The sequence below is a fragment of the Staurois parvus genome, unplaced genomic scaffold (assembly GCF_062004578.1).
Source record: "Staurois parvus isolate SC_StPar_1 unplaced genomic scaffold, SC_StPar_1.0 ptg001162l, whole genome shotgun sequence".
Taxonomy (NCBI): Eukaryota; Metazoa; Chordata; class Amphibia; order Anura; family Ranidae; genus Staurois; species Staurois parvus.
The window spans coordinates 8027760-8050575 of record NW_028318958.1 but is presented as its reverse complement, the minus strand read 5'-3'; the positions used below and the strand labels follow the sequence as shown (position 1 = coordinate 8050575).

Here is a 22816-nt window from a genome sequence, read left to right as displayed (position 1 = left end):
ACCCTCTCTCTCAAGGAAAGCCTCCATCTCTTCCAGCTTGCTACTTTGGCATTGGCAACTACCAACCTGCTTTCCCAGTTTCGATGACCATAGTCACCAGGACCAAATTTGATGCCCAAAATTTTAATTTCCTGCTGGGGCTCTGGGAAGGCATCCGGAAGTTCGAAGCTTTCACCCTCCTCACCTATCCAGAAAACTTCACTCTTTTCATGGTTGACTTTAGAGCCAGAAGCCTCCGTGTACTGCTCTATCACAGAGACCACCTCCCACGCCTCCTCAGTCCCAGAGATAATAACAGACACATCATCGGCATAGGCAACGACCTTCAAAGGCGGCACACCAGCAATGCCCAGAGGCACCCCGCACAACGATGCGCCCTCTAGCCTTCTTACAAAGGGGTCGATTGCGAAAGCATATAGCAGGGGGCTCAAAGGACATCCCTGGCGCACACCAGAGCCGACCTCAAAAGGCCGCCCAACCCAACCATTAACAAGCGGGAAGCTCTCAGCCCCTTTATATAATGTCTTCAGCCAATCTATAAACCTCCCCTGCAGGCCGTATCTACCAAGCAGCAACCACAGATATTCATGATTCACTCGATCAAAAGCTTTTGCCTGATCCAATGCCAGCAAGTACTTTCTCCATCCAGCAACCCTGCATCGTTCCAAAGCCTCCCGGATAGCCAAAACTGCTGAAAAGGTACTTCTACCTTGGACCGAACAGTGCTGATGGCTGGACAACAAATCGCCTGCTACTGACGACAAGCGCCAAAAAAGAATCTTTGCCAAGATCTTTCTATCAACATTGAGAAGACTGATGGGGCGCCAGTTCTCAATCATTGAGGGGTCTTTACCTTTTGACAGAAGAATCACAGCGGATTGCCTCATGGAGGGAGGGAGCGAACCCTCTTCTAGACAGCTGTTAAAAACCTCCGCTAAAAAGGGAGCCAGAATGGACTTAAAACACTTGTAAAATTCAGCTGTCAATCCATCTGGCCCAGGCGATTTTTTGGTAGCCAGCTTGTCTATAGCATGAACTACCTCATCCGCTGAAATTGGTTCTGTCAAATTCATCAAAAGCAATGCACCATTTCCCAATCCTGGAGTAGAATCCAGAAAGCTTTCCATCCTGTCCCGGCTAAGGTCCTTTCTTCCCAGGAGGTCTGCATAATACGACCCAAAGATCTCCAAGATCCCTGATCTGGACTTTATCAGGGAACCCGTACTGTCTTTCAGGCCAATGACCGTCTTAACTGCTATGCCTTGCTTACAGTTCTGGTAAGGATCAGGCGAGTGATATTTCCCATAATCCCTCTCCAGAACCAAGGAGGCATGCCGGTCGTATTGACACTTCCTAAGAAGAAGCTTCACTTCAGAGATCTCCCCTGGATCTCCTCCATACGAGACAAGACGATCAAGCTTCCTCCGCAAATGCTGGTAGGCAATATACATACCAAGCTGCTTCTTCTTACTTATGGCCTTGAAAAGTCCAATCGCCCTTTGTTTCACAAGCTCCCACCACTCTGACTTAGTGCTGCAAAAGTCCAGAATAGAAACTTGTGCCTGAAAAAAATCCTCAAAGGATTGTCTTACCTCTACATCTTCCAGGAGAGCCGAATTCAGTTTCCAGACACCCCTTCCCCTGGGTGGAGCGTCCGAGGCATTCAGAGTCACAGACAGCATACAGTGGTCAGAGAACTCCACCGCCTTCAACTCAGGAGCTGAGAAAGCAGAGTTCTCCTTTAAAAAAAACCTGTCTATCCTGCTCTGACTATTCCCTCTCTGAAATGTGAACCCCGTGCTGCCAGGGCAGTGCTTAATGTGCACATCTACCAGGCCTGCCTGTCTAACCAAATCTCTGAGAAAAACGCTATCATAACCCAGCCTGTCTATGGAGCCTCTCCTGTCTTCAGGCCTAATTATGGTGTTAAAGTCACCTCCAAAGACAACCTGCTGGGACGTAAAAAGGAAGGGCTTGATCTTTGTGAGGAGGCATTTCCTGCCCCATTTTGACTGCGGTCCATAGATATTGATCAGGCGCAGGTCCTGCCCCCTAACAGAGACGTCTAAGACCATGCATCTCCCCATTTCTACCTCAATTACCCGCCGGCACGTTACCATATCGGTTTTAAAAAGGACCGCAACTCCGCTGCAAGGTTCAGCCGCAAGAGACCAAAAGAAGGGACCACATCTCCACTCCCTTTTTGCTAGATAGACATCGGCCAATGTATTGAGCCAGGTCTCTTGCAAAAATAAAATCTCAGCATCAAACTCACTGAGCAAAAATAAGGCCGTATCACGAGCTCTTGCAGATTTAATGCTGGCGACATTAATGGTCACCACCTTTAACAGAGTGGGAACTGCCATCAGGATGATTGGGGTAGTCGTTTCCTAACCTCTACCACACTCTCATCACCCGAAACAGCTCTCTTCAGAGTATGTGACTCCCCCTCATCCATAGATGATAGAGAAATGGATATATCAGATACCATCTCATCACCTGACAAAACTGAAAAAGTATTGCCAAGAGGGACCCCTCCTGGGTCTGATTCTGAGGAAGAGAGGACAGCTCTTCTCATCCTCCTCTTCTTCTTCTTCCTCTTCTCCTTCACCCTCTCCCACCCTTCATCAGCCGAATCCCCCCCAGCAGGAGGTGAGACATGGGACATGGATACCCCTCCCTGAGCCCCATCGGCTCCACCCCCATCCGGCACCCCCACAACCTCCTGACCACGTTTGCGCTGTCGGGGGACAGGTACCGGAGGTGGAGTAGGCCGAGAGGGAAGATCAGCTACACCCGCCCCCCCAGCAGCTTCCGCCAGTCTGGAGGATCTACGTACTGTAGGATTAGGGACAGGAGGGACAGACTCAGGGGTGACATTACTGGGGGAAACACAATCTGACACAACAGACACAGGAGGGGCAACTACAGTTTCCTCCCTAGCATCAGCTGCCTCATCCTCTTTATCCAGCCTCTGCAGCTCAGCCTCCAGTCCTGGCAGGTTGTGTAGTGCCTCTGGGCACAGACTGTATGGATGACCCAGCTGCTGGCACAAATTACACCGAATCTCGGTGCATTCTTTGGCCAAATGGCCAAAATCCTGGCACAGTGAGCACTTCTTGATGGTGCAGGATGATGCAAAATGGCCTTTCTCTCCGCATTTGTTACAAACTTTAGGCTGACCTTGATAGAAAATGGTCAGCCTATCCCTCCCCAGAAAAGCTGAGCAGGGAAGATGCTGAACCACATTGCCCAGCACCCTCAATTGCACTGACACTGTCCAGGCCCCTGTCCATATCCTATGCTCATCCAGGACCTTCCGCAGTGGGGTGAGGACCTCACCATGTCGGCGTAGCCAAACTACTAAATCAGCCTCTGGTATGGATTCATTCCGGACCAGGATTGTCACCGATTTTATCAAAGGCTGTCTGGAAACCACCTTTGCCACCAAACCTCTCCACTGCTGAAGGCTCCTGCACCTCCAATATCTCTCCCAAAACAGGTCCAGGCCTTCAGGTTTTACAAATGACAAATCATATTCATAGCTGCCTACTGGGCAGATCAACGCAAACACATCACAGGCTTTAAACCCCATCTCCAGAATCAACTCCGCCACCCTCCCCCTTACTGGTGGGTTCCCTTCCCCCTCCCACTTCAACTGTACCACATTCCTTCTCCTGACCCCACCAACCATCCCACCACCAAACCTCCCCAAATTGTGACCATTAGTATTCCCAACACTACCCCCACCCCCCTTGGTGCGACTCCCTAAAACAGAGGCATAGCTCCCCCCAATCCTCCCAGCAGCAGAAACATTTGTGTGTCTGGAAGCATCTGGTGCAACTCTAGCAGACACCGATTGCACAGATCCGGGATTGGATGGTGTATCCTCTTTCTGCTCAGCAGGGGGAGAAATGTCATTTTTACCTCTGTCAGCAATGTTAACCCCTTCACCCACCACCAACACATCCATTGCTTTAGCAGTCTCAACAGTCATAGAGTTCTCAGAAATGTCCGCACTCACTGCTGCAACCATAGAAGCTCCATCAGTCATCTCTCCTTCCAAGAAAGGAGACTCAGCCCAGGACTGGATTGGATTCTCAGACACAGCAACAAGTGAGACATCCATACTTGCTGTTTGCTCTCCACATGGTGCAGTGTGCTGCTCCCCTCCCCCACCAGCATCAATCAGCTCTGGAGCACCTGAGAGCTCAGGTGAAACAGTCTCTCTGCAGGTGGCAGCCATCTTGCCTGTAGAGGGACTACTGGTCTCAGCAGGAACAGCAATTTCCATCTGTGGGGTGCTTGGTGCAGGTTCATCCACATTCCCCTGATGGTCTGGAGACCTCTCTGCCAGGGATTTTTCCTCCAGGTTTGATGAGGATTCCTTCACAGCAGGCTGCTTGCAGAGCTCCTCATCCACAGTACTGACCACAGCAGGTGGGGCAGACATGCTGGGAGCAGCCATCTTGGTATACTGGGATCTCTCCACCAGTCTTGGCTTTGCTGCTCTGTACCTCCTCTGTCCATCTTCAGGGACTTCTGCAGGGTCATCAGTGAAGGCAAACTTGTCTGCTCTCAGGGGAGACTCCATGTGCTGAATGAACTTCAGGGTTCCATACTCACCCTCAACCCCCTGGCTGGTTGCCACTGGTGATTCCACAGCCTGACATGGGGGGAGAGACGCTGATGTAGATGGAACTGGGTCATCCATTACCTGAGGCTGCTGATCCACAGAGCTCGCCGATGTCTGGCTGGCAAATCTCCTCTCATGTTCAAATTTTTCTTTAAATGCTCCACTTCTGGCTTTCAACTTTTCTAATAATAAAGATTGTTTCTTTACTTTATCCTCCATGTGCTGGAGCGCTGGCTTCATGCCCAATCTGTTCTTGCTCCAGGCCTGGCAGTATTTGGCTCTGAAGGTTTTGTGTTCAGATTTCAAAACATTGAGTTTCTCCTCAGCTCTTCCAATAGTCACAAATCTATCAACAATCTTCTGTCTGAAGACATCGACATCCTCACCAGGGCTGGGACCCACAGTCAGGTCCTCCACCTCCTCCTCTTCACTAGGCCCGGTCTCATCAGGGGAATCCCTCCCAGGGCCTCCCCCTGGATCAGGCATGGTTCCTGGGCCAAGCTAGCAGGCAAGGCCCAGGCTTGAAAATGCTGGTTCTCAGGGAGAGCTCCTTCAGTGTGTCCTCCTCCTTCTCCCACTGACCACCAATGTAAGGAGCTTTCTTCCCACTGACCACCAATGTAAGGGGTATTCTCAGTGACACCTATGTAAGGAGACATTCTTCCCACTGACGCAGTGTGTATATACAGAATGCATTTTGAGGGTCTCCTCTAGGGTCCAATATTATATAGATCTCTGTCAGGTTCTATCAGGTAATATGCAAGTCTCCTCTAGGTTCCAGTAATATGAGGGTCTCCATTAGTTTGTGTTATTATAAAGATCACCACCAGGTTCTGTTTTAATTAGGGTCTCCATAATGTTCCAATATTATTAGGGTCTCTGTCAGATTCCTTTATTATGTGGACCTCTATCAGGGTAAAATATTATGAGGGTCTCCATTAGGTTCCAATAGTATGAGGGTATCCATCAGGTTGTGTTATTAGACGTATGTCCATCAGGTTTCACTATTAAGTGGTTCTCCGTCAGATTTTGAGGGTTTCCTCAGGTTCCAGTATTTATGTTGATCTCCATCAACAATCTCTTCATTATTATGAAGGTCTCCGTCAAGTTTTAATATTTAAAGGTTCTCCCTCAGGTTCAATTATTATGTGGATCTTTGTCAAGTTGTGTTATTATGAGGGTCTCCATCTGGTTCCAGTATTATGTGGTTCTACATGAGGATCTAATATTTGGAGGGTCTTCCTCAGGTTCTATTATTGTGTGGATCTCCATCAGATCTTGTTATTATGAGGGTCTTTTCAATTCTGAGCCTGACTGGGTGGAGCCATCATGTGTTGTTCTTCCACAGAATTATTCCCATGGTGCCCCTATTGTTCGCCTGTAACAAGACAACATGGAACAGGCAATGCCTTTCAGGGGATGAAAATTCTCCTCCTTTTTTAGGGCTCAGATCTTATACGTAGTTTTGAGGACTCAAATGGGTGACCAGTAGGTGAGTGTGGGTGGTCAGTAAAAGAAAGGAGGTTCCCTTCGGTTGGTGGTCAGTAGAAGGGATGCAATCTGTAAGGAATGTTCCTTTATGAAGTAGTAAAGGAAGAGGGTCCCGTTACGTGAGAGATCAGTAAATGGAAGAATAACCCTTTACATTGGTTGTCAGTAGAAGGAAGAATGGTGGCTTATCTTGGTTGTCAGTAGAAGGGATGTGGTCAGTAAGGAATGTTCCTTTATGGGGTGGTAAATATAAGGAAGAGGGTCTTCTTACATGAGAAGTCAGTAAATGGAAGAATACCCAATTATATGGGTGGTCAGTAGAAGGGATGTGGTCAGTAGGGAATGTTCCTTTATGGGGTGGTAAATATAAGAAGGAGAGTCTCCTTACATGAGAAGTCAGTAAATGGAAGAATATCCTTAACATGGGTTGTCAGTAGGAGAAATGCTAATTGATGTTGCTGGTCAGTAGAAGGAAGAATGGTGGCTTACCTTGGTGGTCCATCGAAGAAAGAATGCTCCCTTAGATATGTGGTCAGTTGGAAGAAGAACGCCTCTTTACATGTATGATCATTAGAAGGAAGAATGCCCTTGTATGTCGGTGGTCAGTAGGAGGATGTAGAACGGCAGGGCAGCAAAATCGGCAGCAGAGTGAATGATGACCTGGGCCCTGTCTGGTAGGATTAGTAACAAGGGACTCCCTGTGGTGGTTTCATCGGTGATGGAACAACGGCACGCTCATCCTAACAGTGAGGGACCAATACAAGGAGCCAGTGGAGTATTTCCTCCGATCCTCATGGTGATCCTGTCCCTTGCCAGTGAACAATACCGCTAGTGTCACCTATCCCTAACACACACAAATATGTCTACACATACACACACCAGCATATACAGACAGGGAGCAAACACACATACAAAACACCCCTCACCCCCACACACACCCTCTAACACACCTGTCCCTATGACCACACAGGAAGTGCATAGGTAATAATTTGGAGGGGCTGAAAATAAAATGGGGTGTGTGCAGTATGCCACATGCCGGTTACATAGGGGAGTGGCAAAAAGTGGGTGTGGTGAAAAGTGGGTGTGGTGTCATGGGTGTGGCAACACTGAATGGCTTGTGGTGTCAGACCTATACCTCTACGCTTTGCTTTACTTTAGAGAAATTTAGGCCTTGCGGCACACTGAAGAGAGAGCAGGAGAAAGATAAGCCCCATTGTTGGTGTCACTGAAAGTGAAATCGATCTTGAGTCCTATGGGACAGAGGCTGTAGAACTCTGGGGCCTCCTAAACCAGAGGAAGCTGTAGACTGTACACACACAGACACAAGGAGACCAACATCAACACCTGATATCATCATCGTTAGGAAAAGTGTTTGTTACCGAAGATTCTCTGTGCAAGGCTTCTGCTGGTCTGTAATTCCGACTCCCCATTTCTGTCACTTTGTAGAGGGTGACACCAAATTGTAAGGCTGCAATGCTGACTGATTGCCGGGAGTTTTCTACATAAACCCCTATGTGACGGGCAGCCCGCACAGACAAAGCGACGTACTGATGTGTCGCTGCCTTCTTCTGGGTATAGGGTGCACACATGTGCCCCATACCCCCAACCCCTGCCAACACCCGCTGTGATGGTACACAGTAGAAATCTGTCAGTCAATGATTCACGGCCAGGATCTGCTGAGAGGTTGCATCCAATCACAGCCCATGGCCCTGTGTTGACAAACAACACAGAGCTGTCTACAGAGGGAATGATCTTTGCAGGGATGAGAAACAAAGGGGTCTATTAGTAAAAGCAGCACACATTACACATGGTAGGCACACAGTTAACCCCTTGATCACCCCTAAATGTTAACCATTTCCCAGCCAGTGTCATTAGCATTATCAATGATCAGTCTATTTGTGTCACTGGAGATGTCAGTGGCTGTTAGTTTCTCCCCAGTGTCAGCGTCAGATTGGCCACCACGCCATTACTAGTATAAAAAAATAAATACAAATTCCAGTATATATCCCATCCACTGTAGACGCTATAACTTTCATACAAACCAATCAATATACACTTTTTAGGATTTTTTTTTACCAAAGACATGTAGCAGATAACATTTTGGCCTAAATTTATGAAGAAATTAGATTTTTAAAAAACTCTTTATTGGATATGTTTAATAATAAAATAAAAAATGTTGTTTTTTCCCCAAATGTTGGGCCTGCGTTTATTTATATAGCAAAAAATAAAAAAAAACCCAGTGGTTAGTAAATACCATTAACCCCTTCTCCTCCTGAGGATTTACCCCCTTCCTGACCAGGCCATTTTTTGCGCTATGGCGCAGCGTTACTTTAACTGCCAATTGTGCGGTCATGCAACGCTGCACCCAAATGAAATTTATGTCCTTTCCCCCCCCCCCGAATTGAGCTTTCTTTTGATGGTATTTGATTGCCTGTGCATTTTTTATTGTTTGTGCTAAAAAAAAAGACCGACAATTTTGAGAAAAAAATAATATTTTTGACTTTTTGCTATTAAACCTGTCCAGTGAAAAAATGTAGAAAATCAAATTTTGTCATAAATTTAGGCCAAAATATATTCTGCTCCATTTCTTTTGCTAAACAAAATTCCCAATATGTGTAAATTAATTGGTTTACGTGAAAGTTATATCGTTTACAAATGGCGGTATACATACTGGGATTTTTTTTTTTCCATTTTTACTAGTAATGGCAGCAATCAGTAACTCATAGCGGGACTGCTGTGGACATTCTGACACTGGGTGGAACTGACTTGGTGTCACTGACATACCCAGTGACACCAATACAGTGATCAGTGCTAAAAAAAAAAAAAGCACTGACACTATACTAATGGCACTGGGCAGGAAGGGGTTAACATGAGGGGCGATCAAAGGGTTAACTGTGTGTTGGGAGTGTTTTACTAGGGGGCGGAGTCAGTGTGCTTCACTGTAAGCACACTGCTTCGGATGGCAGTTCTCCTCCTCGTCAGAGATCCTCGGATATCGCCAGGCGCCGGCGAGTAATCGACAGCCACGGCCGTGAACGGTGGCGCAGGTAGGGTGCACGCACGCCCCTAACCGGAAATGCAAGATCACGTATATATACGTGATTTTGTGCACCCGTGCCGCCCTGTAGCAGTATTTCTGCTATAGGGTGGTCGGTAAGCGGTTATAAAAGCTCTATTTATTATAAAAAATATATAAACGCAATTTGGGTACAGCGTTGCATGACCACACAATTGCCAGTTGAAGTAGCGCAGTGCTAAATTGCAAAAAATAGCCAGGTCACAAAGTTGGTAAACCCTTTCGGAGCTGAAGTGGTTAATGCTGATGCGGCCGGTGATGTAATTGAGTTTTTTTGTCATCCCTGGACTGTTTGGAGAAAAGTGTATGACTCCCCTCCCCCCCTGCTCCCTATTGACGGAATACAGGTGTCTCCAGTGAAGGGTCCCAGTAATACACTATCATACAAAGACATTGGAGACAATCATATTCTTCCAAATTTTTTATAACATTTTGGTGAAGACCCTTTTCTTTTCCCCCCATGACTGTCCCCTGTGTACAAAGCAAGCTTCACAAAGACATGGATGACCAGTTTGATGTGGAGGAACTGGAGTGTCCTGCACAGAGCCCTGACCTCAACCCTACTGAACACCTTTGGGATGAATTGAAAGGTCGATGGCGAGCCAGGTCTTTCTTTCTGGAGCTCATTGTGAGGCCCAATGTGTGAGCCAGATCTTCTCATCCATCACCGGTACCTGACCTCACATATGGGACAAATTCCCACAGACCCTCCAGAGAGATGGTCAGGTGTCCACAAGCCGTATAGTGAACATGCGTCCAGTGAGCATGCATTGCAGTGTAAGTCAGTAGATTTAATGAAGGAAATTCTGTCTTCACTTCACATTCACCAGGGATGTTCAAATTGTATTGTCGGAACTGCTCTAAATTTATAGGGAGATGATCAAATGAGCAACTCTTCTCCACCAATTTGGAATAGATAAGGAAAACATGAAATGGGAGGAGGAGTTGGTCAAAGAGACCCAGGCCAAAGTCATAAAAGATGATCAATTCTCTGATCACAAAAGAGCAAAAGGAGGTGAGAATCAACCACCAAAAAAAGACCAAAAGATAGAGACTAATTGTTGTCCTGCGAGAGCTGGCCTTCTTCCCTGAACACCAGGTCTCCGCCTCTTTTCTGAGTCCTACAGCAGACCCCATAGCTGGTATGGCGGAAGAGAACGATCGGCACGATGAGGTCTCCATTTGCCTCTCTGAGGAAAGTTCACAAAGTATGAGGTGCAAATACCCAACTCATGTCTGTACCTGCCGGACACTTCCTCAGGTTCCATGTTATGGGGTGTCACTGCACAGCCAGATGTAAACTAACATAGTAATGTGCCAGGCCTGTGCTTATCAACTAAATTGTAACATTGCTGTAGTCTTATCAGTCTTTTGTAACATGGCAGGAGTGTGTCACTTCTTTAGACAAGGGTAGCAGTTCCCAGCTGTCTCCTGTAACTTGGCAGCAGGCTGTCAGTTAGATGACAGCAGTCTCTAGCTGTCCTTCGTAATATGGTGGCAGTCTCTAACAGTCTCTTATTGTGGTGGCAGTCTTTATCAGTATCTTGTATCATGGCGGAAGTTTCTAAAGCCTGCCATAGACTTTTTCGAATGTCGGCCAGTTCATCAGTGACTGGGCGAGATTCAAATCATGTATTGGCAGGCTGAATATATCCAAGTTGATCGATCGCTCAACTTGGGTACAACCTACTAAAAACTCTTCCTGCGCCTAGTGAAACACCCTACTATAGGTTCTATCCTGCTGCTGTGCAATGTGATCAACACAAATTGTGAAAAATATAAATAAACAGCGCAAACATAGACCTCTATATCAAATCAATATACCAAGTGCAAACATATATAAAAAAATTAAATAAATAGTGAAGTCCATCAAAATTAATAAACACAAAATTCAAAAATAGTTTGTGCAAACAGAACTTTTCAAATTCTTCTTCTATTATAAAAAAACTTCCACCTTCCACCCGTGAAAACCAACATCAAATGCACTCACCAGATTAAGGTGAATGAAACGCCTTTTAGGAATTTATGGGATCCTAAACCCTCTTTGGTATCCACTCTATAGGAATCCTCACCTCCAGCATAGACTCCACCATCCAACCAGGGAGAAAAAAACTCAGATAGTGTAATATTGCAAAACACCATTCATAAGTGAAATCAAGGATTAAGGCCACTCACATTATGATCGCTTTAAAAAGGCATATTTATTAAGACCAGCTTCTTTCCAGATGAACAGTAGATGTAAGGCAACCTCTCACAGAATCTCACATCACAGCTCCAGGTTACAGCAGAAGCTCCACAGAGACCACACATATACAGATCCCAAAAGATGGCCGCTGGAACGCACCGCTCAGCGTGCGCTCCACTCACCGGAAGTGACGTCAGACGTACGGGGTAGTAACCGGAAATGGGTACAACCTGCCTGTCAGATTTTGCATGTGATTATTGCTAACAGCTGTTATAGCCGCTTACAGTAATCACTGTGTTCTCATGGCAAGGACTGCTCCCCCTCCCCCCACGGGGAGAGCACAATGGCTTCAGAAGAGGGATCCCCCTATCAACCTGTCAGAAAAATTGCTCAATTCACTCATCAACACAGTCAGCTGTGTTGATGAGTGAATTGAGCGATTTTTCTTTTCTGCAACCACCAAATGCTCCATCTATGGCCGATTTAACAGTCTCTCGTATCATGGAGGCAGTCTATTAACAGTTTTTTATTTTTTAATTTTCCTAAGAATTGTGACACAAAATGGCAATTTCAAAAAACTTGCCATGCCTCTTGAATACCTTGCACTGTCTACTTTCCAAAAAGGGGTCATTTGTATTTGTACTGTCCTGGCATTTTCGGGCCTCAAGAAATGAGATTGGCCATCAGCACATCAGAATTGATCGATTTTTAGAGATATACTGTAGTTTGTGGACTCTATAACTTTCCTACAGACTAAATAATAAACACTGATTTGGGTTATATTTACTAAAGAAATGCAGCAGAAAACATTTTGGCCTAAATCGATGAAGAAAGGTTATTGTTTGCAAAATTTTAGAACAGAAACAAAGAAAAATTCCTTTTTTTCTTCACAATTTTTGTTCTATTTTTTGTTTATTCAGCAAAAAATATAAACACACAGTGGTGATCAAACACCACCAAAAAAGCTCTATTTGTGTGAACACAGTGATAAAAATGTCATTTGGGTACAGTTTTGCCTGACCGAGCAATTGTCATTCAGAATGTGACAGAGCTGAAAGCTGCCACCATTTGGACCGTCTCTGGCTTTTCCAGCATGGCTTTAGAAATCCAGGTCTTAAGGATAAAGGATAGAGAGATGTTTTATTTGGAGTCTCCTACCTGCTAAAGGCAGTAAATTGTCTCCTTGTACCTGGAAATGTTATCTGAACCCGATGAGAGCACAGTTCACCCTACATGAGCTGATTTCCGCATTATCCATCCTTTGTCAGATGCCTTTTCTTTGCATTCTCTTGTAAAAACTTTTCTTCAAGGTGGTTCTGTATCAGGCCCCCTTTGCAGCACCCTGAGCTTCCTTGGGACCTTCATTTGTTTTTTTGTGTCCTTCTGAACCCAACAGGGATATCCTCTTAGAGATTCTTGCCAGCAAAGTAGCCTTTTCATCAGAACATTCAGAAGTGTTCTGAATTGGCAGCTCTTTCCTGTAAAGAGCCTTTCCTCATCCTTCATAGTGACAAGGTTGTGTTACACCCCAGACCATCTTTTCTTCCAAAGTTGGATTTGGCATTTAATCTGAATGAGGACGTTGCTCTGCCTTCCTTGTGACCGCCTGTCAACCATCCAAAGGTGAGGACATTGCTCTACCATTCTTGTGCCCGGCTCCCAACCATCCAGATGTGAGGACATTGCTCTGCCATTCTTGTTCCCGGCTCCCAACCATCCAAATGTGGGGACATTGCTCTGCTATTCTTGTGCCCACCTTTCAACCATCCAAAGGTGAGGACATTGCTCTGCCATTCTTGTGCCCGGCTCCCAAACATCCAGATGTGAGGACATTGCTCTGCCATTCTTGTTCCCGGCTCCCAAACATCTAGATGTGAGGACATTGCTCTGCCATTCTTGTTCCCGGCTCCCAACCATCCAAATGTGAGGACATTGCTCTGCCATTCTTGTTCCCGGCTCCCAACCATCCAAAGGTTAGGACATTGCTCTGCCATTCTTGTTCCCGGCTCCCAACCATCCAAAGGTGAGGACGTTGCTCTGCCATTCTTGTTCCCGGCTCCCAACCATCCAAAGATGAGGACATTGCCCTGCCATCTTTGTGCTCGGCTCCCAAACATCCAAAAAGTGACGACATTGCTCGATTTCCCGTTTGCCCTTTCTGTGGGTCCTCACAAAGGGCACCCCTCTTCAAAACCCACCATTGTACAGTGAATACAGGGTTTGAATACGAGAGCTTATGTTCAAAAACATCCCTTCCTCTTCTCTTTTATGTTCCCACTGCACTGGATCTGTTTATCCCCGGCCTTTAGGCACCAAACCTCTGTCACCCAACTCTGTATGGCCACCACCTGGTCTTCTGCCCCCGGCCTTCTCTTCATACTTTTACAAAGTTTTACCGGCTGGATGTCCAATCTTCAGCAGATGCATCTTTCGGCCACATGGTTGTTGCAGTGACACACAGAAACTGGGGGGTATAACCCTGTTATTTCTTGGGCCAGTTCTGTTTGCCTAGTTGTTGCCCACTCTGGAATTCATTGCTTGGGGATGTCCCATGGTGTATGAATAGGATGCCATTATCCTGTACTGTGTGATTTAGAATCAGAGGAATTTGGACTGATCTTAGGCTGAGTTCACACAGAACGGACAGATGTCGGAGAGTTTCATCTCATCAGTTTACCTCTCCATCAGCTGCGCATTCCGACTGTTACAGGGGCGGTGTGATGCGCTATTCAGTACATCATACAGCTCCTTTTTATTTATTTTTTTTGTAGAAACTTTATTTGAAGTGCACAAAAATGATGCTTCATTCATGCCACTGTACAGCAGTGTGGTGTGCTGGGCTGCTGTACACTGCCATGCAGTCCTGCGATAAAATGCAGCATGTCTCAGCTCTGGGCTGCATTGTAGTGTAAACAGGGCACATAGAAAGCAATTGTATTCTGTAAGTCCTTTCGATAACCAGCGACTGACAGTGTGGTAAAACACCAGTCACTTCACATAGTGGGAATTATCCCTTTTGGAGTACAGTACGGGGCACAGGCCACCTTTCAGTTCAATTCCTTAGTTATTCTGTATGGCTTGCTACAAAACAGAGGACTCATAGAGTGGCGTAGGATTATATTGGGGGGGATATAATTTGCCCTAGGGGGACATGTCCTCAAAAGCTTTCCAGTGTCCAAGTACCTGAAGGTACAAACCTATAACCCATGGTATATGAATTAAGTTGCCTGCGTCTTGTACCATACTATGGACATTACAGGTAAGTCAAAATTCCTCAGATTGTAGCCATTGACACCAATATTGGGGGTTATTATTTGAGTTATTCACAGGAATTTTGGGGTTTTATTACTGACAGTGACACCAATATTGTGGGTGGTTTTTGCAGCAATTGATCACTCATGCCTGGGCAATTTTTTGGCCCCACTAATACCAATGCTGGGGGTTATGGCCATTCTTGGGGAGTTTACTGGGAAAGAAACATAGAAGACTGATGGCAAAAAACCACCAAGTTGTCCATGGAGTCTGCTCCAAAGTGAGATAGTGATTGCACACATATATTGTTAAGGTTTCAGGAAAGGGAACTTCTAGTACTGTCACATGAAGCACAGAGAGGTAGATCTCCTCCTGGATGGTTTTATTCTTCATCCTCCCCTCGTCCTGGTAAAAGAGACAAGCAAGATATCACCCCAGGTGGGACTCGAACCCACAATTCCTGGCTTAGGAGGCCAGTGCCTTATCCATTAGGCCACCGGAGCTTTATTTATCCAGCTATATCTCAATCTATTATTTTTTTTTATTTTTTCTATCTATCTATCTATCTATCTATCTATCTATCTATCTATCTGTCTATCTGTCTGTCTGTCTGTCTATCTATCAATCAGAACATGGTGGATCACCATGGGGGGTGCAGGTGAGATCAGAACTGAGTCGGGGCTGAACCCTGCGCCCTGTGCTTAATGCACTCCTGAACCCTGAACCCTGTGCATAATGCACTCCTGAACCCTGCGCCCTGTGCTTAATGCACTCCTGAACCCTTACACTCTGTGGGTTACACATTCCTGAACCCTGTGCATAATGCACTCATGAACTCTTACACTCTGTGGGTTACACATTCCTGGACCCTGTGCATAATGCACTCCTGAACCCTGCGCCCTGTGCTTAATGCACTCCTGAACTCTTACACTCTGTGGGTTACATATTCCTGAACCCTGTGCATAATGCACTCCTGAACCCTTACACTCTGTGGGTTACACATTCCTGAACCCTGTGCATAATGCACTCCTGAACTCTGTGCCCTGTGCATAATGCACTCCTCTTTCTATTGGAGATAAGTCAGTCTTATCCTCTGACTCCTCAGAGGTGCTGCCTTATCAGACTCCTAAACTCTCTGATGATTCAGAGGAAGGCAAAACCCCCCCTTGGTCAGATGGTCTCCAAAGGGAAAAAAAATTCCTTCCTGACCCCCTAAGGCAATCGGTTCATCCCTGAGTCATCAGGCTAGGCTGGGCCTTGACGCCGAGCGGTTGCATATTTGAGTACCATTTGTAAACAAACATGCTGAGAGCATGCACCCTGCGTGCTCCCAGCGCATGAGTCGGAGTAATATGGAAAGGTCCCGATCTCTCCTTGCGATTGGGACCTTTCTGATCATGTGACTGTCGTGACAGCCAATCATGGCAGTCACACGAACCTAAACCCCACCCGCCTCGGAGCGTCAGAAACCCCTTAAAGGGCCGCGAGGCGCCGGCGTGAAGGGGTTAGTGTGCGATGGATACTAGCAGATTTCGCCATTTTCTTGCTGGTGAAGATTTTTTTTTTGTTATGACTTAACGCGTTAATATATTTTTTGACTTTCGATGCAGATTCATGGCCCCCTGATTTTGTTGGTGGAGAGATGCCCTTAGCTCCTTCTTTAGCGTTTCACTGATGTAGGAATAGTCTTTGAATACATGCTTTCCCTTTTTTGGAATCTCTCTGTCTTTATGGGCCATAAATTCCTCCATCTTCATAGTAAATTCTTCCGGTTGATTCAGAGTCTGGAAAGAGAACAAAGAACATTCATCAATAATTTTGACTAATACAGAAATTGGGGACAAAGCTTGGTGACCCCCAACCCTCGATGTGCAGCAACGTATCCCAAGAGGGATCATTCATCCCCAGCTCCCTCTAGTGATCTGAAGAAGCATTACACTGCATTAACACCCCCTTGATGTATATTTAATGCCAAGAATAAAAATGTCATTTATTCCAAGTAATTCTTAGATATGGAGACTGCATTCATTTTTTTTCTCATTTTCAGCTTTCTCAGCTTGTCTGTGAACTACAAAGCAATCCCCTCTGTGTAATGGAGATAAGGAGAGGTGAAGGTGTTTGTAGTTCTAATCAGGCTAGGATGACAACACTTCTTCTCCGTTGGTACAGTAAGTCAGCGTTGTCACCCTAGGACAGGAAGTGTGTTATTGGTATGATCACCAAGTAAAATTAAGCAGGTCTAAGCTGTGCGCCTGACACCTATGCAGTGCTAAAGACCAATAATAAACAGAATTCATTCAGACGAGTCCCCAGGTCATGTGACAAAATGTGAGAATTCTGTACAAAAATAAACCTTAGATCTTGCTAAAAATCTCCCCTCCCCCCAACATACATGGACCCCTCCGTTATTCGTATACTTACTGGTTTTGGAGTAAATGCTGGTTGTGACTTTCCTTGTTCCACTGCAGTCCAGTCAATCGTTTTGAAGAATGGGTGCTGTCTGATGTCCCGTACCAGGATTGCCCGCGTGTGCTGGTCTCGACATAAGAGCTGTAAAGAAGAAAGAAATATGATAAGAAACACTGGAGAACAATAACAATATGTGACCCACAGAACTCCCCATTGTAATATTGGATTCTAACAGTGACATATTTCAGCTTCCTTGATTTTGCTTGTAAACCCGCCACTATGTCCTGATTGGATTATTTGTGTCATGTTCGCTTATTAGAGGTTGTAAAGTGGTTGTAAACTCTGTTTTTTAATTTGACCTACAGGAGAGCTTATAATAAAGATTACCTGTAGGTAAAATGAATATCTCCTAAACGTGCACTGTTTAGGAGATATTCTCTCTTCTTTTATACCCGTGCCATTCTTCAGAGCTGTGTGTTGTGGCCCGGGACTCCCGTGTGCATGTGCGGAAGTGACGTCATCGCGACCCAGCCTGTCAGAAGGCCGGAGCTCAAGAACCCGGAAGGAAGACGGGTGAATATGGAAGCCTCTACAGGGGTGACAGAGCGCCGCTGGAGGGCTTCGTTTTAATGTAAGTTTTACATAATGTGCTAGTGTACAATGCATGCCAGCACATTAGGACATTACCTTGCAGGGGAATTATTTGTTTGTTTTGTTTTGTCTGCTGTTTATTACCGCTTTAAGGGTATTTTTTTTTATAATATTACACAATAGAGTGCACAATGAATTGTTATGAAGAATGTATAAAAATTATCTTTCTATTCATTCTACAACTGCCAGGATTATTTCTTCCACCGATGGCAGCCCCAGGGGAGTTCTATATGCTGTCTGTATAAGGATTGTCTCCAGAAATTGAAGGGCCCATTCACACAGCAACAGAAAGTTGTAGCACACCAAAGCACAGCTGTTCAGTGTCCAGCAGCCATCCATTCTGGCTGCAGTGAACTGGCAGTAGTGGGCGGTGTGGTGCACATTTCATCACATCACACAGCTGCCTTATTTTTGTTTGAACTTTATTTGAAGTGTGCAGAGTGTACAAAGTTGACACTTCATTTGTGTGACTGTACAGCAGCGTGGTGTGCTGCACAGCTGTATATTGACATGCGATCCAGCTTGGAATGCTGCAATAAAATTCAGCATGTCTGCATTTTATTGCTGGTAACTGCAGCACAGCTCCAAGTGGAGTGGTGACTGGCGTTCTTCCCATGCAATCATGTTTCCTGAACTTATAACTAGGTCTATAGAAAGGGTTTTGTCTGTTAAATGAAGGTAAAGCTGTATATACTCACGTTATGTATGAGATCATGGAGGTGAACATCCATTTCAGCTGCATAATGAGGGTTCATAATGGTGATTTTCTTCAACAAGTCCTCTTTGTGTATTTCATCGTCGAATGGCTGCACACCCAACGCCATCTCATATACTATCACTCCCAAGGAGTAATAGTCTGCTGTGATGGTGTATGGCAAATCTCCATCAACCTGTAGAAACATAAGGGGAGAAAAAAAGGATGAGAATATTCCTAGGCCAGGCAGAGGACAGAGGAGACTCCATGCTGACATATGTGATGTATGAAGACTCCAGGAATCTTAAAATTGTGCTCAAAATTCATCAAAGGTGGAGCTTTTGAGTATTGGAGGTGGGGCTTAAAGCGGTATTAAACCCAAAAGCAAACATTTATTATACTGCAGCTTACACATTTTTACATGTGATGGCTGCATTATTTTTTTTTATGCTTTCTTTTCTTTATTTTCACCTGCTAAGTCTGTTTAGAAAAGAAAAAACAAGCTGTTCTTCAGATGTAGCAGTTCGAGAGTTGTTACAAACCATTTCCCACTGACAGGAGTGCTTACAATCAGGGCTGCTGTTAGAAACCACGGGGCCCCATACAGCCAAACTAACAGCCCCCCCCCAGCAGAAAAAAAACAAAACAGTTTACTATGCTTCAGTTATGCATGAACACAGTGAGTGATCAGCACCAGTCACTCATTGTGTTCATTTAGGAAAGGAAGGGGCTGGTAAATGTGACATATTTACCAGACCCTTCCTCCACTCTCAATCCTGAAGAATCCTATTAAGTGCTTGCAGCTGCCAGTGGGTATCAGAGGAGGGAAGCCGGCAGCACTGCGGGGGTGGGGGCACAAAGGTTGGCCTGGACAGCAGGGGAAAAAGAATGTTGCACAAGTAGGGTGACGCGTGCACCAGTAAGGGGGGGATTACTGGGACTGATCTCCTCTATGTCTTGCTCTGCAGCAGCTGAAAGCCAGTGGGAGGGAGAGGAGTAGAAGCCAGCTTTCAGCTAATGCAGAAAGAGCCATTCAGGGGATCGGTTCCAGTAATAGCCCCCTGCCATGTCGATCACCCTCCCTGCCCACATCCGATTCACCCAGCTGCCTAGTCCCCCCTGCTGGCCTGGGCCCTGTAGAGGAGGACTGGTGGTACCCCTTATCCACGGCCCTGCTTACAATGTTCAGCTTTTATTTTTTTATGTATAAGCTTTGTCCCAAAAGGTACAAAACTGCTGTAACTGTAGTGTGAGCTGGAGTTTGGTTTCAGTTTATCTAAATTTGCTAGTCCATCTAACACTCCCGTCTCCCCAGACTGACAATGCTGCTGTACAATGGTGACCCCTGTGCTCATTCATCCAGAGTAGAGGCGCTCTAATACAGGAGGTGTGTTACTGGCCTGATTACCAGGTGAAAACAGAAACTAATGCAGCCACCACATCTAATGATTGGTAAACTGCAATATATGAAATTTTTTGTTTGGGGTTTAATACCGCTTTATAGTTTACGTATAGCCAAAACCTTTTTCTCCCCAATGAGGCCACCAATAAAAACCTGAGAGAGGGTCTGACCTTTCTCCACTCTTTCCAAAAATGAAAAGAAGGTTTTGCCTAGAGGTACACTTTAATTGTGCATATTAAAGGAGACAGATAAAGGTGTACGGACCCCAGTAGCTCAGTGTTCACAGGCGCTCACCATGTTAGGCCAGTTGCACATGGATGTAATCATTTACTGATCTCTATTCTCAGGATCTTGTTGACAGAAGGATCCTGAGTAAAATGTTCCTAACGTGCGTATACATGTGTAAATTCTCCTTCAATGCCAGTGTTGCAATATAAGCATGTATATGCATGTAAAGTCACAGCTGTGTGCATGATTCCATAGGCAACAATGCATCTATATTCAGATTTCTTTTTTTCCACCCCCATGTGCAAGAGGCCTTACAGTTAAGGAGTACAGCAGGTGAGCCATTCCTGAAGCTTTTATTCCATTTGTATGTGTGAATCGGGCGGACAGATCCATCCATCTACACCCGCCATCAATGTCCTCTACAAAGACGCTCCAACACTGTTGCAACTCTCAGAACTTCCCACCTTTTATTAGATATAGTTCTGGTCTGGACAGCCACTGAAAGCAACCGGGAGTCCAGTGGAGGAATTCTCCATCAAATGAAAGGGGAGCCCCCTGTATGTCTTCTCTATATCCCATAAAAAACATTACAGTAAAGTCTAATATCAGGAGAATATGAATCTTACCTCTGGAGCCATGTATGCTGCTGTACCTGCCCATCCACTGATTATAGTGGACTTGTTGACGTTCATCTTAGCCAAGCCAAAATCAGCAATTCTTATGTGTCCGGCATGGTCCAGGAGAATGTTATCAGGTTTGAGATCTCTGTGAAGAAAAGAAGTGAACAATTATCTCTTTATATCCCACATTTTATTAAAGAGAGAAAAGATACAAATATACATCTATACAAGGAAGAGTGAACATTGATGGGTGGACATTGGCTTCTTTTATATCCGTCTACAGGAAGTTCTCTGTTCCTAGGTTCCCAGCTCCGCCCACCTGCTATATTTATTATGAGGAGTTCTCACTCCTCTTTCTGGATTTTGTATAAATTCTACATTAAGCAGAATATGGCATGAGCAGGGAGACTACTACAGCAGATGGAATGAGACTTTACAGGAGGCAACACAACTGGGAACTCTGGTGGAATGACTTCCTTATTCAATAAAAGATACCAGAAGCCAAGGAGTGATTGTTAGTCAGCTAATCCGATACATACCTGTGCATGACTTCACCAGCATGCAGGAATTGCATGCCACAAAGAATCTCAGCAGTTAGAAATCTGAAGGAGAAAGAAAAGTATGAATTAGCATTCAAAATCATTAAAGACCAATAAAAAGGTAAAGATGATTTCCCCCTATAGTACATAGGGGTATGGATGGACGAGGCTCAGTTGGAGGGGCCTGGCTGTGTCACTGCCTGTGCTCTGTGGTCAGCCACCCCTGATTCCATCACAGCCCTGTCATTGAATTTACCTTATGGGTTGGTAGGCGAGTGGAGCTGAAGTCTTTATCAGGTCCCGAAGATCCCCTCCACTCAGGAATTCCATGGCGAGGAACACATGAGTCTGTATGAAAATAAGAGATAAAGGTTACATTAGAGACAAATAATATTTCACGTTGTGGAAGAATATACGAAGGCGCACACACACCGGCAGACAGTGCAATGTGGAATCTTCCTTCAGGAGATTGGGAAAAGCAAACAGAGAAAATACGAAGGCTGCCATGGCTGGACTATCCTGATCACAATACTAGTTTTGTCTGTCTGTTAGGGTGATCCAGTCACTTCAGTACTTTGGTCACCATTCTGGAAGTCCCATGTAGATCCGGAGGTCTGCCTTCTCCAGTCCTTTTAGCTGCAGACTGGTTCTGGCTCAGTGACTTTAATTTTCGAGGCCCCAGGCAGCTAGGCAACTAGGCAACTAGCAATTTCAAAAGTAGGTCAGCTATGGCAGCCTCTTAGTAAATGGCTTCTTTAAAGAAAACCTCTACTCTGTACAGTTTACTTCACCAACCTCCAGCCTTGTAGTAGGCGCTCTAGAGTTCTGCTTTTACCTCTACTGCTTCCCCGACTACAGCCAGAGCCCTCAGAAAAACCTGGTGTGGGACACAAGTGGAGCTCCCCTCCGCCACTCACATTTCAGCACTCATTGGCTGAAGGACTAATTGATAGGCCACCTTAGATTGTACACCCCTTGAGGGTTAGGGACTAAAGTGAATGTACTATATATATGCAAAGCGCTGCGTAAATTGACGGCGCTATATAAGTACCTGAAATAATAATATAGGCCGCAGGACGATCATCGGGGGAAGGGGGGAGGCTTATCCTTGTATAAGATTTTACTCACAAAGAAGTAATTTCCAGAACATAAATTTTAGGGGGTCTGGGTAAGTAGGGGAGCACAGTACAAGAATAAGATGAAAAAGCTGAAAGATGAAAAGACTTACCTCTGTCTGGAACGATCCAAATAGATGAGTAATATACCGAGTGTTCCTGTGCTTTACCAGTATATCACGCTCTGTAGTACAATTAATGGGGTCACATTCAAGTAGCATTTTCTTTTTCATGATCTTCACGGCCATGTTCTTTTGAGAGGTGACATGGGAGGCCAACACCACCTTCCCAAAGGCCCCCTTTCCAAGTACTTTATGGAAAGTGAAACTTTTCAGTGATAGTCGGTGTGAGTCATCCTCCATGGCACTGCTGAGTGTGCTCGTCCAATTGCTGGACTTTGGAGTTTCTGAATATTGTTTTCTCTTGCTGTCATTTTTTTTTTCTAGAGAAATAAAAAAAAACAATTATTTTTAATTCTCGCTATTTACACATCATTTATTGAAGTTACATGGAAACTG

The 22816-nt window shown here is 45.3% G+C and overlaps 2 protein-coding genes and 1 non-coding gene across 3 annotated transcripts in view; 1 reads left to right on the top strand and 2 right to left on the bottom strand.

Moving 5' to 3' along the window:
• LOC149439062 (protein DOP1B-like) overlaps window positions 1-22816 on the top strand; it is a 657792-nt gene that overhangs the window by 268735 nt on the left and 366241 nt on the right. The window lies entirely within an intron of this gene.
• Window positions 15071-15143, bottom strand: TRNAR-CCU (transfer RNA arginine (anticodon CCU)). The gene has a single exon. It is a non-coding gene; the product is annotated as a tRNA-Arg (tRNA).
• On the bottom strand, window positions 16215-22660 carry LOC149439070 (protein kinase C delta type-like). The gene is made up of 7 exons (XM_089659556.1): window positions 22412-22660; window positions 21440-21531; window positions 21184-21246; window positions 20651-20789; window positions 18399-18590; window positions 17062-17190; window positions 16215-16424 (listed from the first exon to the last, which is right to left on the bottom strand). The coding sequence occupies exons 1-7, from the start codon at window positions 22658-22660 to the stop codon at window positions 16215-16217; spliced, it is 1074 nt and encodes a 357-aa protein (XP_089515682.1).

Excerpts from the sequence above, each read along its gene's own strand:
- LOC149439070 (XM_089659556.1), bottom strand. The coding sequence starts at position 22,660 with ATGGAGGATGACTCACACCGACTATCACTGAAAAGTTTCACTTTCCAT. Across the intron at positions 20,790-21,183 it reads GCTGGTGAAGTCATGCACAG|AGATCTCAAACCTGATAACA; the intron begins GTATGTATCGGA and ends TTTTCTTCACAG. Across the intron at positions 18,591-20,650 it reads CAGCATACATGGCTCCAGAG|GTTGATGGAGATTTGCCATA; the intron begins GTAAGATTCATA and ends ATGTTTCTACAG.